Source organism: Amblyomma mixtum, chromosome 9, assembly GCF_055824585.1.
Source record: "Amblyomma mixtum isolate Tamu chromosome 9, ASM5582458v1, whole genome shotgun sequence".
Lineage (NCBI taxonomy): Eukaryota > Metazoa > Arthropoda > Arachnida > Ixodida > Ixodidae > Amblyomma > Amblyomma mixtum.
In genome coordinates this window covers 17,930,473-17,946,507 of record NC_143020.1, presented here as the reverse complement: position 1 = coordinate 17,946,507, position 16,035 = coordinate 17,930,473, and the positions used below count along the sequence as shown (strand labels likewise).

At 49.8% G+C, this 16,035-nt stretch overlaps 1 protein-coding gene across 1 annotated transcript; it reads right to left on the bottom strand.

Moving 5' to 3' along the window:
• Window positions 1-11,373: 11,373 nt before the first annotated feature.
• Window positions 11,374-12,596, bottom strand: LOC149328415 (uncharacterized). The gene has a single exon (XM_089558992.1). It carries the CDS (start codon window positions 12,594-12,596, stop codon window positions 11,685-11,687), a length of 912 nt encoding a protein of 303 aa, XP_089415118.1. The 3' UTR covers window positions 11,374-11,684.
• Between the last annotated feature and the right edge of the window lie 3,439 nt (window positions 12,597-16,035).

Sequence of the window (16,035 nt, the reverse complement as noted above, 5' to 3'; positions counted from 1 at the left end):
GCAAGTTGCTGGGCTAGTTGGTACTGTTGCATCGTGGTCGAGCAGCGCAAAGGACGGGACACAAGAAACAAGGAAGGACGAACACATGTTCATGGTATTTCGAAATAAAAATTCAGTTGATAGCGCCTGTGTTCGTCCTTCCTTGTTTCTTGTTTCCGTCCTTTGCGCTGCTCCATCACGATTCTGTAACATGTTTGAAGGCATACGCATGGCAGCCGTGTTTCGATGGAAGCGGAACGCAAAAGGGGCCTGTGTGCTGTGCGATGTCAGTTAAGATCCTCAGGTGGTCGAAATTATTCCGGAGACCTCTACTGCGGCACCTCTTCCGCTCTTTCTTCTTTCACTCCCACCTTCCTACCTTCGCTTACGGCACGGTTCACGTATCCACCGAGATATGTGAGACAAATACTGCGCCATTGCTTTGCTTCAAGAATCAATTTGCCAGTTTACTAATTTTGCTTACACACCTATTACCCTGCTTCTTTATCTCTGCGGCCCCATTATTTCCCGACACAGCCTATCTTTGTTTCTTGCAACAAAACAGCAATTTTAGAAGTGCAGGATGAACTTACAATCCTGACAATGGACGCTAAGGTTACGAGCAACTCCACTCTCAACATTGTTGCGGTGCTGCCTGAGCCTTGATTTAGGCACTGCCCAGTCTGGCCAATATAAAAACTGTTACATGGGAGAGGAACTCAATACGCAATACTTTTGGACACCGGAAATTTGAGTTAACGTTTCTGCGGGCAATTGCGGATTTTTTTCCCCGCGGTTGGTGATGCGCATATAAAAACTTGCCAGTGTTTCCAGAACAGAAAAGCCAGCGTCCACTCCGACATATTTTCTTTTTTTTTCAAAATATGTGAAGTTTCATAAATGTACCGAATGACTGTCAATCACTTTCTGGCTTGACAGTCAGGGCTGGTGCGACAGTTGCAGAACATTTACAGGTACGTGCGAAACAACCTCACAATGGCTTCGTACTAGAGATGAACGACCACGGAGAACACTAAAGGGCTCTGTCTACTGTAAGCCACCGCAAACACCCCGAAGGATCCTCTGGAAATCAGCCGCCATCGCTTTTCGGCGCTGTCTTGATTGTAAACACAAGCATTCGGGAGATGTTCTCGTCACTACTCCTTTTTGTTGTGAATGAGCAAAAAATAGCACGAGAGTTGCACCTCTTAAGGGAATTTTAGGGAAATCATCGGCGGCACTCTTTGCTTCATAGTCACACCGTTACTATCTGTCCCTCTCTCAATGGTGCACCACTTGGCTTATGTCACTAAACAGTACTAAAACATTCTTTCATTCTTTCCATCGCCGGTGCAATCACTGCGACATGTTTCAAAATTTGCACTATTCCTATCATACCAGATTGCTCCTCCAAGTCCGTTGGCTTCCACTTCAGAAAGGTGGAACACAGTACTTTCATATTCATCATGTGACTAATTCCGCAAACCAAGTTCTATGGTAATCAAGTTCTAGGGTATTTACGGCGTAACCTTTCATTAGCACCCCGTCTCTTTATACGTCGAAAACGTGAGTTCGCATGTACCGCCTCTGATCCCTTCTATGTTAACCTTATCACAACCATTGAATCGGTCCAGAAATGTGTTGCCATATTCATTTTCTGAGACCACTCTTATCACACTAGTCTCTCTGCACTAAAATCTCAGCTCCATCTCCTCACGCGAGCCTGCCCTCGCAGAACTACCTTCTTTACTTCAGTCAGAGATAAGCCCACAACTTTAAACACGATGCCCCCCGTGCCACAAGCGCTCATCAGATATCCAGTGATTCCTTCCCTGATGCCGTGTAGCCACACCAGTCTCGCCCTGTAACATATGAGCAGTCTTTTTTCCTTAAAACAGTCCACTCGAATGGCCTTTCATCCGAAGTGGCGACCATTGTCAATTTCGTTCACTTCATCTGCCGTCTAAGATTATCTACGTCTGAAGTAATACCATTTTGTCAGGCCACCCCTCATGTATTGCTCCTTGTGGACCTATGAGGAATAATCAACAAATAATTCAATTCAATTCGTTTATTTTCCATACCGGTACAGGCGCAAACTATGAATGATCCCCTGGACTGAATTTGCACTAAACAATTTGACGACGGCCCAGGGGCCACCTTAGAAGACAGCAGTCCATGCAGATTACCAAAAAAAAAGAAAGAAACATCTACAACTTCAGGGGCTGCAGGGACCGTATAGCGAGGTTAACTATTGGGACATTCCTGATGACATTAAAAGATGGCTTCCCTGTGAGCGTTTCTTCATTGGACCTTTATTTAATTTCAGATAGCGGCATGATTAATTTTCTTCCGTGCTCGATAGTGGGCATAGCTACCTCCACGCTTTTTCTTTTTATTGTGTTTTGTTTCTGTTTTCTTTTCTACTTGCGCGCTTTTTTTTTCGGCATTGGTGCGAGACAAGTCCTGGAGAGGAAAGTGTTATGCAAAGATGAGCGCAGGCCCATAAAGCCAGTCATTAATATTCTACGTCGAAATGTTTATTTCCGAATTAGTATATCCAGAACTCTTAGGGAAAGGGTGAGGGATGGCTTGAGGATCTTTTGTTAGAGACTTTTAGATGGCCTAAACTGTAACATTTAATACTTTAATCACCTCCAGGAATGCTCGTTTGAGCGTATGGTGCCGCAACGCTGCGGCTTTTCTCGGTAGCGGATATGAAGTGGCATGCATAATGAGCGCTGCCTCTCTCATTGGTTGGGCGTCCAGTTTGAATATTGTTGCCGTATACTCGAGAAGTACATCCAAAATATTATGCCTCCGAGTACTGAAAGCTTTTCGGATGCCATAAAAACTGGAAAGAAACAGTAAAAGCGAACAAATACCAATAAGAATAACGCTATAGGGCGACACTTTCCATATATTCCGCTTCAAACCTGTTCAAACCACACCAAGAAAGTAGCGGAACAAAAAAAGCCAATCAACAAGACTTGCTCAGAAATGTGAACACAAAGGCCAGACAGCAGACGGAGGACAGCCGACACCCGTCCAATGCTACCAGGAAAGAAGCATCGGGGAGCTTCTGTGGCTGTTAGTCACTCTTTCCCTGTTTACGGCGCCACGTACACGGGGGGACGACACCTTCAAATTCGCTGCAGTGGGCTGCTCCGGCAAAACAAGAATTTCATGCAAGCTTCTGCTGCGTGTGCTCTAGGCGCGATTCGATTGGTAGCGCCCAATCTAAGTCCTGGGTGAGTAAAAAGCTTTTTCATCTGATCTTTTTATTTTTAAGTTTCAAAGAGGAATAACTTTCGCTTGCGTGCTCCGATTTGAATATTTCTTCCTTCACTGGTTTCTGCAACGCATGAGGAATCTGTTAATCGGTACGGAGGATGCCATTGCGGTGCTGCTTTAATATTTATGTGTTTTAAGACGGGAAACTTTTTGAAGTGTGAAAATCTGTACCTTCATCTGACAAAGCACTTTTAATTGGCAGGTTAATTGATGCTGATGTGCAAGCCGCTGTGGTTTCAGGTATTCCGCCATGGAGTTTATTTACACAAGGCATCGACAGCATGCATTTGCCCAATAACGCTCTCGTCTCTTGCGTATGTATCGTTTAACGGTTATAATGGTCCTGCATGGTGAAGTCTGGTGGCAAAATGCATGCTGCACTAAAATAATCATTTTAGTTTCAGTGCCTTCGACGAAGTACGAACGCCTCCAAATAAACAGCTTTTTCTGGCGCACTAGTCATTTTGTGGACGTTTTGTGACGAAATAAAGAGGAAAATTTCATGTCGCTATCCCTACAAGGAGTACCCCGTACGATGCCATAAATTACTACAAATCTGATTCCACTGCTAAAGAGTAGCGTAGGCTCCCTAAAAATTGTCTAAGTTGGTTTCAAAATCATTCCAGTGGATGAGTGTGGTTAGCTAGTGCTTTTTATGCCCTCTTCCACTCTTCTATCCTGTCCTAAAAGTTAGTCAGCTGACTATGCCGAAGGTCCTGAGTGCTGATGTCACTTAGCTTTAGTTAGTGTTGTCCTACTGGCTTTTTCTATCGTCCCAATGCCAACAGAGTCCAACACGTGTAGCGTTTGTTAACTGGCCTACCATCGCCCTGGGGCCGGGAACATCGCCTTTGTTATTTGGTATTCCTCTTCCTGGATTTCATAAATTGAATATTGGCTCTTACAGCAAAAATTGAGTCCTGTCGATTATTTATTTATTTATTTATTTATTTATTTATTTATTTATTTATTTATTTATTTATGTATTTATTTATTTATTTATTTATTTATTTATTTATTTATTTATTTATTTATTTATTTATTTATTTATTTATTTATTTATTTATTTATTTATTTATTTATTTATTTATCTATCTATACAATACTGCAGGCTAGGAGTGGCCCAAGCAGGAGGGGCATACAAATAGTAATAATACAGCGGAACAATACAACCAGAAATATAGAAAACATTATTAAACAGAGCACAGAATACCAAACCAGTCACCCAGCTGTAAGAAGTAGTCATGGAAGAGGATGGTTAGCTCATAAAATAAAGACATTCTCAAAACAAATAATGCAGAGAACATGTGTAGAAATTACTCATCAATACAATATGAGTAAAGTTAAAGAAGAATATTACGATACAAAACGATATATAATTCACAACACCACGATCATGACAATAATTAAAATGCTCAACAGAATCAATACTGGCTAGTATCGACTTAGGTACATTGTTCCAGTCTTGTATAGTGCGTGGAAAAAACAATACTTAAAGACGCTAGTTCCCGCATTGTAGAGAGTTGGAGAGTCAGCGTGACGATGTCATGCTCTGCGTGTCGTCACTGGCGTGACATAAAGCTCGAGAGACACTACGAGGAGGTTATTTTTGAGAAGCAAAAGAAATTTCAGCTTTTGAATTTTTCTTCTCATTTCTAGCATTTGCATGTCATGTTGCTTCATTAGAGCTGTCGGGGAATCTGTAATGTGGTACTTGGGAAACATAAATCTGACTGCATTACGCTGAATTCTTTCTAGTGCATCTATGTTAGTTTTGGTGTAAGGGTCCGATACTACATGCGTACTCAAGTTTTTGTCTTATTGGTGATGTGGAGGCTAAAAGTTTAGTTTTGGGAGGAGCTTGTTTAAGGTTATGGCGCAGAAGGCTGAGTTTAAGAAAAGCCGAGTTACATACGTTAATAATGTGGGTGTTCCAGTTGATGGTATTGGTTATTGTGATATCAAGATATTTGTATTCCCTCACCTCGGTTAGTAGTTAGGACCCGAGTATATGAGGAAAAGATAGAGTATTTAATTTCTTAGTTATTTTCATATGCACTGTTTTGTTAGCATTCAGTTCTATATCACAAAGACTGCACCAAGAACGAAGATTTTGAAGGTTTTTCTACAGGGATATCTGATCATCACGGCCGGCTACTTCACTGAACGGTATGCAGTCATCCTCAAACTGTCAGATCTGAACGGGTTCCGTAGTTATGCTCACAGTATCATTATTATATATTTAGAACAAAAAATGTCCTAAAACGCTACCCTGAGGAAACCCGAGGTAACCTAGAGTTCACGGGAACGGTGAGTGTCGATACTATCAACTGTTTTCGATTAGTGAGATACGCAGAAACCCAATTAACAACGAAGGAAGGAAGGTTAATTAATAGAAGCTTTTCAATGAGTTTGGAGTGGAGACAAGGTCAAATGCTTTCGTGAAATCTAAAAATATTACAACCACTTGGCTATATTTGTCAAGAATAGACGCAAAGTAATGGATAACCGATGTTAATTGGGTGACAGTCGAAAATACTTTTCGAAAATAGTGCCGCGCAGGTGAAAGAACACTGTTATCACTAAGAACTTAGTAATGCAATTGGACATGATGGGTTCTAGCATCTTACAACACGATGATGTTAGCGATATTGGGCGATAGTTACTTATCAATGTTAGATCACCCTTTTTCTGAATTGGTACTACACGCGCAATTCGCCAGTGAGTAGGAAGGGGTTCTGTAGATAATGATGCACGAAATATGATCACTAAAAACTGGGACAGCATTTCTGCGTATCGACGAAGAAAAACATTGGGTATGCGGTCGGAGCCAGGCGTAGATTTGGTTTTCACCTTAAGAAACGTGGAAAGTGTACCAGGCACAGATAGCAGCTCCACGTTTGCACTCAACAGAAACGAAATAGGATGTGAAGGGTCATTGTGGTTCAGATGTTCAGCAACACTTCGCTATTCAACGATAAGGATGCCATTATCCGCTATTTGTTCCACTGGCTTGTTTTTTTTTTTAGTCAGGAATGTCCAAAATTTTTTCGGTGCAGTACGAATAAAATAAGGCAGAATGTGTTTGAAATATCGCTGCCTAGTAGGAAAAATAGACGAGTTCAGCCTAGCTTGCAAGTTTTTAATCCTTATTCGAGGGGCATCCTTTTGTCTCATGCGTTTTATTTTCCTTTTTGAGTGAAGACTTCAAGTGTTCCCCATGGATTAGCTTTCGCTGTATTCTTTATTTTTTTTGGAACAATTGTTTGAGTACAGTATGTGCAAAGTTCTGCGAACCTTTCCCACAATTCTACAACATTGTTACCACGAAAGCTGCTCAGGTAAACATCCAAAAAATCTAAAATAGTTTCGTCGCTGACACGCAAGAAGTTTCCCAAAAACGTTTTTCGTTTTACTCTGGTCGCGTTTTGTCAAACAGCACGAATAGCACACCATTTCGTGATCAGATATGCCGCGTTCAATGTATACTGAAAAATTTTCTCTTGCTCTATTTATAAACAAAAGGTCTAGTACTGATCGCAATGTACCGCGCAGACGCGTGGTTACATTTACAACTTGATTGCGGCACAGGATTATATCACACATATGATCGACCTGCCGGTATGTTCAGCACAAGAATTATGCACCCAGTTAACCTCTGGAAGATTGAAGTCTCCAATAACAAAAATTTTGTCGGGTGCGAATGACGTAATATGTGCACGCAAATAACTTAAGTATGGAGGTGGTGAGCCCAGTGCTCGATAAACAGCAAACCACAAGAAAGATTGTTCCCAGCAATAAACCTTTAAGCTAATAGTTTCTAGATCTTGAGCCTGACGAAAAAGATTGACCAGCATGTTTTTCTCCACCATCTGTGCCCACGAAAAACACGATAAGAAGGTTGGAACACATCTTCATCACTTACGCTGCTGTGCAGCCAGGTTTCCGTTAGAATAACAATGCGTGGACTATTGACCATGATAAAAAACTCAAGCAGATCGCATTTGTTAACGATGCTTTGGGCGTTGCAGACATGTTACGGAAACATACTTCTGGCTTTCATTTGGTGTGAACAAGTTTCGACGGCAGATTTTTTTGTGTCGATGAAGTACCTTGTGCTCAAAAATTGACCAGCCATTTATGCGCGTTCCTTATTTTGGATTCAACACCGTTTTCTTTGTTATCCATGATTTAAACCCTTTCCGCAGACGCAATCGATGGAACGATTTGGTAAGCAACTTACCGTGGGTGTACAACCCCTGCAGGATTTCATCGCTCGTAAAAGATTGAAAAAATTGAATAAATTAATGTGGAAGTCTCCACTGCCATGTTGTTTATATACTATTTTGCTTTTATATTGTTACAGTTTTTATTTACATAGGCTACTTACGTAGGCTGGTCGACCCCAGCCTAGCGCGTCAGCGGCAGGACACTGAACTTTCTCTTTTTCTGCGTGCGCACTTCGTTGTTTCTCAGGGCCCATGCGTAGTGCGTGGTACTTCCCCATTCGCAGACGAAGCCCTCTGGGCCAGCCAATCAATCTGGGTCACGAGTGTGAAAGGGCTTTAGCCGTGCCACATACAGGACTTGGGTTTTTCTTGATCGGCGTCCTTGCATAAAGTGGGGAGAGACCCCATGGTCCAAATCATTGAGGCTAGCGAAAACGATGAAAGGGCCTCTGTAGTGGGACAGCAGCTTTTGGAACAACCAAGCTTGCGGAGAGGCGTCCACAACCAAACAACGTCACCGGCCAGGTAGCAGACATCATTGCGCCGGCAGTCATAACGCTGCTTACAGCGAACCTGCGATGCCTAGTGCGTATCCGGCAAGCCGACGGGCTTCTGCAGCGCGACATAGAGTGCTTGCGGTAGAAGGCTCCGTGTCAAGAGAGAAAGGCAAGATGCTGTCGCGGGAGCTTCGAGCCAGACGGCCATAAAGAAGACAGAACGGGCTTAATTAGTTTGTAGGGCGTAAGCTGCTCGGAGATCCTCACAGAAGACAAGACGTCTATTCTGTTCAACCGTTTATTCTCTGAGTAACGGAGCTGCGGCGGGGAGCGCGGGAGGCGCGCCCCGCCGCTGCGAGAGGGAAAGGGGAGGAGAAGGAAAGAGCGCGCCAGATGCGGGGGGGGCGCGCGGGGCGCGGTCGGGTTCCTTTGAAGGGACGCCGCAGACTTCGACCGCAACGGCGTTCACCTCCCGTTGCCGGAGGCATAGGGAAGAAGCACGCGTAAGTTGTGCCGGCGAGGGCTGGCGCCATGGCTGGCGCACTACACGGCTCCCCGCCGAGAGAGGAAGCCAAGGCGACGAACGATTTACTTCTTTGGGCAGCTGGGATGCCAGTGGACGCGACGAGCCGGAGGAGCCTGCTGTCGGTCGGAAATGAATGGGGCTGTCGCAAGTGCAGGCGCCGAAACGCAAGAGACTGGGGCCTCGATGTACGCTGGCTTGAGTCGTTCGAGGGCCACTGCATCTCGCGTTCCGTTCAAGTCTACCAGGAAAGTGGATGGACGGCGCTCAAGGACGCGGAAGGGGCCGAGATAATGTGGTTGGAGGGAACCACGCACAGGGCCGTAACGCACGAAAACATGGGTTGCTGTGTTTAGGTCTGGAGTCACATACACAGTGCGTTGGTGTTCTCGTGTCGGCTGTGGTTGAAGGTGGCGGAGGATATGCCGGAGCCTGTCGACGTATTCACTTGCTGTGGACGGGACGGCGGGATTCGTGCTTTCCAAGAAATCGGCTGGAAGACGAAGAGAGGTTCCATAAACAAGCTCGCCACAGGCGCACGAAAGGTCCTCTTTGAAGGCAGATCGGATTCCGAGCAGCGTGAGCGGAAGAGCTTCGAGCCACTTGACGGGGGGCCGTGCGCCGTAAGTGCTGCTTTGAGGTGCCGATGGAAACGCTCTACGAGTCCGTTTGTTTGTGGATGGTAAGATGCAGTCCGTAGCCGTGCTGCTCCGAGCAGTTTGAGGAGTTCTGTGAAAAGCGATGACTCGAACTGGCGACCGCGGTCCGTGAGGATGGTTGTGGGGCAGCCGAACCGCGCTACCCAAGTAGAGACGAAGGCCGCGGCGACAGAGGCTGCTGTGAGGTCGGCGATTGGTGTAGCCTCAGGCCATCGGGTGAAGCGATCGATGCATGTCAATAAATACCGGTAGCCTTGGCATTGGGGCAAGGGGCCGACGATGTCGATATGGACTACTGCGAAGCGTTGGTCGGGCTGCAGGAAACGCTGCGTTGGGGGCACAGGGTACCGGTGTACTTTCGCACGCTGGCAGGGTGCACACGCGCGGACCCAGTCGCGAATGTCGGTGTTCATGCGGAACCATCCAAAGCGGGATTTGATCAGCTTTTGAGTTGCACGAATTCCAGGATGGGAAAGGGTGTGCAAGGATTCGAAGATTTTCTTGCGGAAATCGATGGGCAAAACGGGCCTTGGCGTACCTGTGGAGGTATCACAAACGATTGGCACGTCTTCAATGAGGACTGTCTCGAGCTTCAGAGATGTTTGCGCTGTACGTAGGCGGGACAGCTCGGGGTCGCTTGCTTGCGCTGCAGACAGTTCATGTATGTTGAAGGGAAGGGAGGACGAAGTCGATGTTTCGGAACGACTGCGTGTGACGGCATCGACGCGACTGAGGGTGTCAGCCGGGGTGTTGTCGGCACCACTGATGTGTCGGATGTCAGTCGAGAACTCAGATATGAAGGAAAGTTGTCTCACTTCCCGTGGCGTATATAGGGATGCAGGACGGCCAATTGAGTAAGTAAGAGGCTTGTGATCCGTGAAAACGGTAAATGCTCTGCCCTCAAGCAAGTGGCGGAAATGACGCACTGCCAGGTATATGGCGAGAAGTTGGCGGCCAAAAACACTGTATCGTGTCTGGGCAGGAGTCATGCGTTTTGAGAAGAAGGCGAGGGGTTGCGACACGCCACTGACCTGCTGCTGAAGGACAGCTCCGAGAGCAGTGTTGGAAGCGTCTGTCATCAGTGCCAGCGGATAATCGGGGTTTGGGTGGGCGAGTAAAGTGGCGTCGGCCAGAGCGCGCTTGATGGCATTGAAGGCATCGTCCGCAGTGGTGTCCCAGTGTAGTGTGTTCGCCGAGTGCTTGCCGCACAGCATGCGGTCGAGTGGTTCAAGCAGGGTGGCGCAGTTTCTGATAAATCGGCGGTAAAAATTTACGAGGCCAAGAAACTGGCGGAGCTTCGTGCTTGAAGTGGGCTTGGGAAACTCGGTGATTGCTTTCACTTTTTCGGGAAGCGGGCGGATGCCGTTGTTGTCCAAGTGATGGCCTAGAATTTCGAGAGCTGGTTTTTCAAAACTACTCTTTTCGGTGTTGACAACAATGCCGTTAGTCGAAAGATGCTCGAAAAGTTGGCGGAGGTGGTGCAGGTGTTCTTAAATACATGAACTTGCCACGAGAGTATCATCCACGTAGGCGAACACCAAGGGAAGGCCACGTACGACGGAGTCGATGAAACGCTGGGAGGTCTGCGCAGCGTTGCGAAGTCCGAATGGCATTCTCAAGAATTCAAACAGTCCGAATGGTGTCGTGATCGCTGTTTTGGGGATATCTTCTTCTGTTACAGGGATTTGATGATATGCCCGAACAAGATCGATTTTTGAAAAGATGGTTGCACCGTGCAGAGAAGACGTGAAATCTTGTATGTTGGGCAATGGGTATCGGTCCGGGACGGTCTTGGTGTTCAGAAAACGATGGTCTCCGCATGGTCTCCAGTCTCCTGACTTCTTCGGGACAAGATGGAGTGGAGATGCCCAGCTGCTGGATGAAGGTCTAATAATGCCAAGTTCCAGCATATGCTCGAATTCTGCACGGGCCACCTTGAGTTTGTCCGGAGCCAGGCGTCGTGGGCGAGAGAAAACAGGTGGTCCTGATGTTATGATGTGGTGCTGAACGTCGTGGCACACGGGTTGAGTCCAATCCGGGGGTGACGTTAGCTTGGGAAATTCATTAATCAGGGCTGCAAACGGCTTTTTGGCCACTGTAGCGCATGAGGGTGCTACATCGGTAGTTGCGCGCGCTGCTATGCCGTGAATAAAGAGTTTCGTTGCGGAGTCAATGAGGCGCTTCCGCTTGACGTCGATGAGGAGCTCGTGCTTCGTTAGAAAGTCGGCACCAATTATGGCAGAACCAACGTCTGCGACTAGAAATACCCACCGGAAGACCCTTCGAAGCCCGAGGTTGAGCGTCACAGAGCGCTGTTTGTAAACAGGTATGCGCGTTCCGTTCACTGCTTGCAGGTACGAAATTGCAGCGGAAGCACGCTCTGCTTTTGTGGCTGGGAGAACGCTCACCTGGGCCCCGGTGTCGATAAGGAATTTCTGTCCGGTGGTTCTGTCGTAGACGTGGAAAAGGCGACACTCTTCTTGGCACAGACCGCTCGTCGCCGCTAGTGGTCGGCCGGCCGGTTTTCCGTCCAGCTGCAAGGCAGGAGGCAGTGGCGGGCGTTGGCGCCGAAGCGACGATGGTAATAGCAGATGCGTGGGCCTGCGGATGGACTTTGCTCACTCTGTCCGCGCTGTCGAGGCGTTGAGGAGCGGTGACGTTGGCGTCCACGGCGTAGAGGCGGCTCTGAGTGTCTAGTTGCCGCAATGAGTTTTTCGAGCTGCTGATAAAGGCGGTCAACTTCGGAAGGCGTAGCGGTGGTGGATGCAATATGCGACGGCTGAGGAGTGGTGACGGGGACGGCCAACGGCGACGACAGTGTGGGCGTGCTGACGGCAGCGACGGTCAAGTGTGGGGTGGCCACTTCCATCACCTTGTCGGCTAGCGCGGCGAGTGATGTTAAGTCCATGGTTGTGGCTGTGGCAAGCACCATTTGGACGTTGGACGGCAGGCGCTGTAGAAAAAGTTCACGCAGCACAGCATAGTCCTTGGTCTGCGCACTGCTACCGAGAAGCTGCGTCATCTGCCGCAAGAGCTGACTTGGTCGCCGGTCACCGAGCTCCTCGGAGGAGAGTAGCTGCTGTATTTTCGTCCTTTCGGACGCCGCCGTTCGTTGCAGTAGGGCTGCCTTGAGGTCATCATATGGATGTGCCGGAGGATTGGTGCTGAAAGAGGTGAGTAAGTCGGACACCTCCTCTGCAGCTGTTGTTGGCAGTGCGCCGACCACGTGGTGAAATTTCTGCTTCTGTGATGAAATTCTCGAAAGTTGGAATTGAGATTCCACTTGCAGGAACCACACGGCTGGGTTGCGTTCCCAGTACGGTGGGAGACGCACTGTGACTGCAGAGACGGCTTCGCCGGGCACATCTGGCGTTGTCTGGTTGAGGTTGGGCGTAAGTGGCTGATTTTGTTCCATTTCAGCTGCGTGCGTTGACGTCCTGTCTTCTTCAGCGTGGGGAAAAGCTTGGCTCTACGTTACTTATAGGTTCGTCGAAAACCGGGTCACCAATTGTAGGGCGTAAGCTGCTCGGAGCTCCTCAGAGAAGACAAGACGTCTGTTCTATTCAACCGTTTATTCTCTGAGTAACGGAGCTGCGGCGGGGAGCGCGGGAGGCGCGCCCCGCCGCTGCGAGAGAGAAAAGGGAGGAGAAGGAAAGAGCGCGCCAGATGCGGGGGGCGCGCGGGGCGCGGTCGGGTTCCTTTGAAGGGACGCCGCAGACTTCGACCGCAACGGCGTTCACCTCCCGTTGCCGGAGGCATAGGGAAGAAGCACGCGTAAGTTGTGCCGGCGAGGGCTGGCGCCATGGCTGGCGCACTACAAGTTGTTTCATGGCTCCACGTATTACAGGCGTCTGTAATGAAGGGAAGCACGTCATCTCAGTGCTTATGGCGGCATACATGGAGTTATGATTCGAAGCCTCTGCCCAGATCTCACCAGCCGTGCTCGTCTCAAGAGGCGACGGTCTGTTGAGCTTCAGGCCTTCGAAGAGGTCCTCCCCTCACCCGCCGTGCTCGAACTCGCTGACCGGCGGTCTGTTGGGGTGTGCCTGCCGGGCACCTTGGAGGACTGCTAGGACGCCCGCCTAAAAGTTTCAATCGTTCATTGCATCTCGATCTCTATCTCCTGAAAACACCAAGACCAGCGATTAAATAGCCTGGCCAGACAAATAACATCCAACCTCGCCAATCAGGCGCGAGGTTGATACATCTGGGCGGAACCAAACGTTTCGTCACAGTTTCTCCTCGCAATCGCACGCACTGCACCAATCACGACTCTCTTCGCACTCTCCCGCGGTCGTCACGCACTACTCAGTGTTCGGAGTCCGCGGCTCGCATCCCGCGCACCACTGCCGAAGACAGGCGATTCTTGCATCCCAAGGAACGGGGTTCTTGTTACCCGCCGCTCATCTCAAGCGCGAAGTCCCGCCGCCGGAAGCTGTTGTTGATCGCACTTGCCGGCGCGTGGAGAACACGGCGTCGCCTTACATCTGGGCGGCGTAGGTTGCTTCGAAGATCGTAAACGGCCGCAGAGAGATGCGCTTCAGCGTTCGGAGTCCGCGGCTTGCATCCCATGCGCCAGTGTCAGAGACGCGCGAGATTCGCATTCCGGGGAGCGAGGTCCTTACCCGCCGCTCATCTCACGTGCCAGGTCCCGCCACCGGAAGCATGGAGGAAGAAAAACTAGGAGGGACCATGACGTCACAATCTTGAAGCCTAGTCATAAAAAATATAATGGAAAGCATCATGGGAAATAGGCCCTCACGTGACAAGGCAGTGGTAGCTCTTAGCTGGATTTCGGTTTCGGTTTCGCTCTCTCGCTGTACGAGCAACTACGCGACCATCTGCTTGCGTTCACTGACGGCTCCGTGGTGAGCGCAAACTGCTCGCTCGCCGCAGCGGCCACCATCCCCGAGCGACGCGTGCGCTGACTGCGGCGCAGTGGAGACACTTGGAGCACATGCTCCTTCGCTGTGCCGCTTCTGCAGTGCCGCGTCGCGAGATTCTCGCGGCCTGCAGGGCGCTGGGAATCATCCCGGACAGTCTCGAAGCGCTCCTGTGGCCGCGCGGCACTGCGCGCACCCGTGATATTCTAGCCTCTATACCCGTGACAGAACAGTGGTGAGCCTCTGTGCGTTCATCGAACAGGCGGGCTTGACTTTCCGCTCGCTCTTCGCCAGGTAGTGCACGCGTGACACGAACGCTCCGTGGGTGCTACCTCCGACGGTATACGCGGCCGGGCGCCCCACCCCGGCCGCTAGTGCAGTATGCCGCGCGCGCGATTAGTCCGAGACAGGACGCTACGAGCGCGCGGCTATGTATACATACAGTTTACTTCTTTTTGTAAGTGATTGTGCGCAGTGGCCGGGAGACTCCGCGCAGGGGCAGACGTAAAGCCGCCGGCACTCTCTCTCGACAGCGAGAGAGAGAGAAATACTTCACTGCTGAATTTCACGTCGGAACCGCCTATGTGCGCGCGCGTATTCGGCACGACTTGTGCCTTGAGAATAGCGGAGAACGGAGGGCCCATGGGCGGGCCGAAGTCCGCCTGCCCGAGAAATAGAATCTTGCGCAGCGCGCCGGAGCGCTCGTTCAACACGTCCGTCCGCCGTGAGCGCTCTGGAAGCCGCTGCGCCCTTTTTTAGAGGCTCGTTTCTTCGCCTACTCTCGAGTTCTCCGCTCATAGCATGCGCTGAAATAAACGCTCCGTATGTGTGTATAACGACGAAAGGAATTCCTCTCCATTCTCTTTATGAACCACAGTTGGACAGTGACGAGGTCGCGGCCGCACCCTTTGATGAAAAGTTTACCCGCAGTTTTCTACAGTGCACCCAAAAACTCAAGAGTGTAATCAACAGAGACGCGGAGCCTTCAGACAACCTCGAGCTCGGTACGCATTCCGCCAAAGCGCTGCGCTGCGCTACTTCGGAGCACGGACGTTCACTAAAAAGCACCGCTGGCTGGCAGTCTGGTAACTGTGGAGGAGGGCCTATTTCCCATGAGTCAGTGCGCAAAAGGGCCCTCGGCAGCGGCGTCAGAGGAGGATGGCTTGCAGAGGCTGAGCGCACTCCCTCCTAGTTTTTTTACCTCCATGGCCGGAAGCTACTGTTGATCGCACTCGCCACCACGCGGAGAGCGCGTCGTCGCCTTACGCCCGGGCCGCGCACGTTGCCTCGAAGAGCGTAAACGGCCGCAGCAAGAGGCACTTGAGCCATGCGTGTCGACGCCGCCGACGCTCCAAGGCTCGCGGGAAGCGCTGCCGGCCCAGACGAACTGAAAGGCGCGCACCACAACACCACAACAACCGCTCTCGAGTAAACAGAGTCGCAGCGACGCTCGCCGGTATGTGCGGCTCGCCCAGCTGCTTGCGTCTACCCTTGACCGCCGCCGGCGCATTCGAAGGGGAGCTCGCAGTCTTTCAGGCTCCGATGACGCACGTCGCGTTGAGTAGCGCAACACCTTCCCGCCAAGTGTGCTGCATAGCCTTCAGAATGCAGCCACAATATCAATAAGCGCAACAACGAGACGGAGAGGCGTCAGGCATAATAGCCCCCCGGCCCCCGCAAACACACACAATGGCAAAGCCCCGTTAGAGTTTTCAAAGCCCCTTTACCTCTACCCTTGGTGAAGCCCCATCAGTTGGCAGCCACCAGCCTTGACATAGCATCGGCGTTAGCATTTTAGGTGCCTTTTTTGTGTTCGATTGTCAGATTGAACCTTTGCAGGGCGAGAGCCCAGCGAGTTAGCTTCGCACTGTGCGGGCTGGTAAGGGTGAGATACTTAAGCGGATTATGATCCGTCGCCACCCTTAGCTGTGCACCGAACCACCAAGCCTTAAGCTTAGTCAGTGCCCAGAT

Bases quoted from the DNA above. Each gene is read 5' to 3' on its own strand.
- LOC149328415 (XM_089558992.1), bottom strand. From the start codon at position 12,596: ATGGAACAAAATCAGCCACTTACGCCCAACCTCAACCAGACAACGCCA.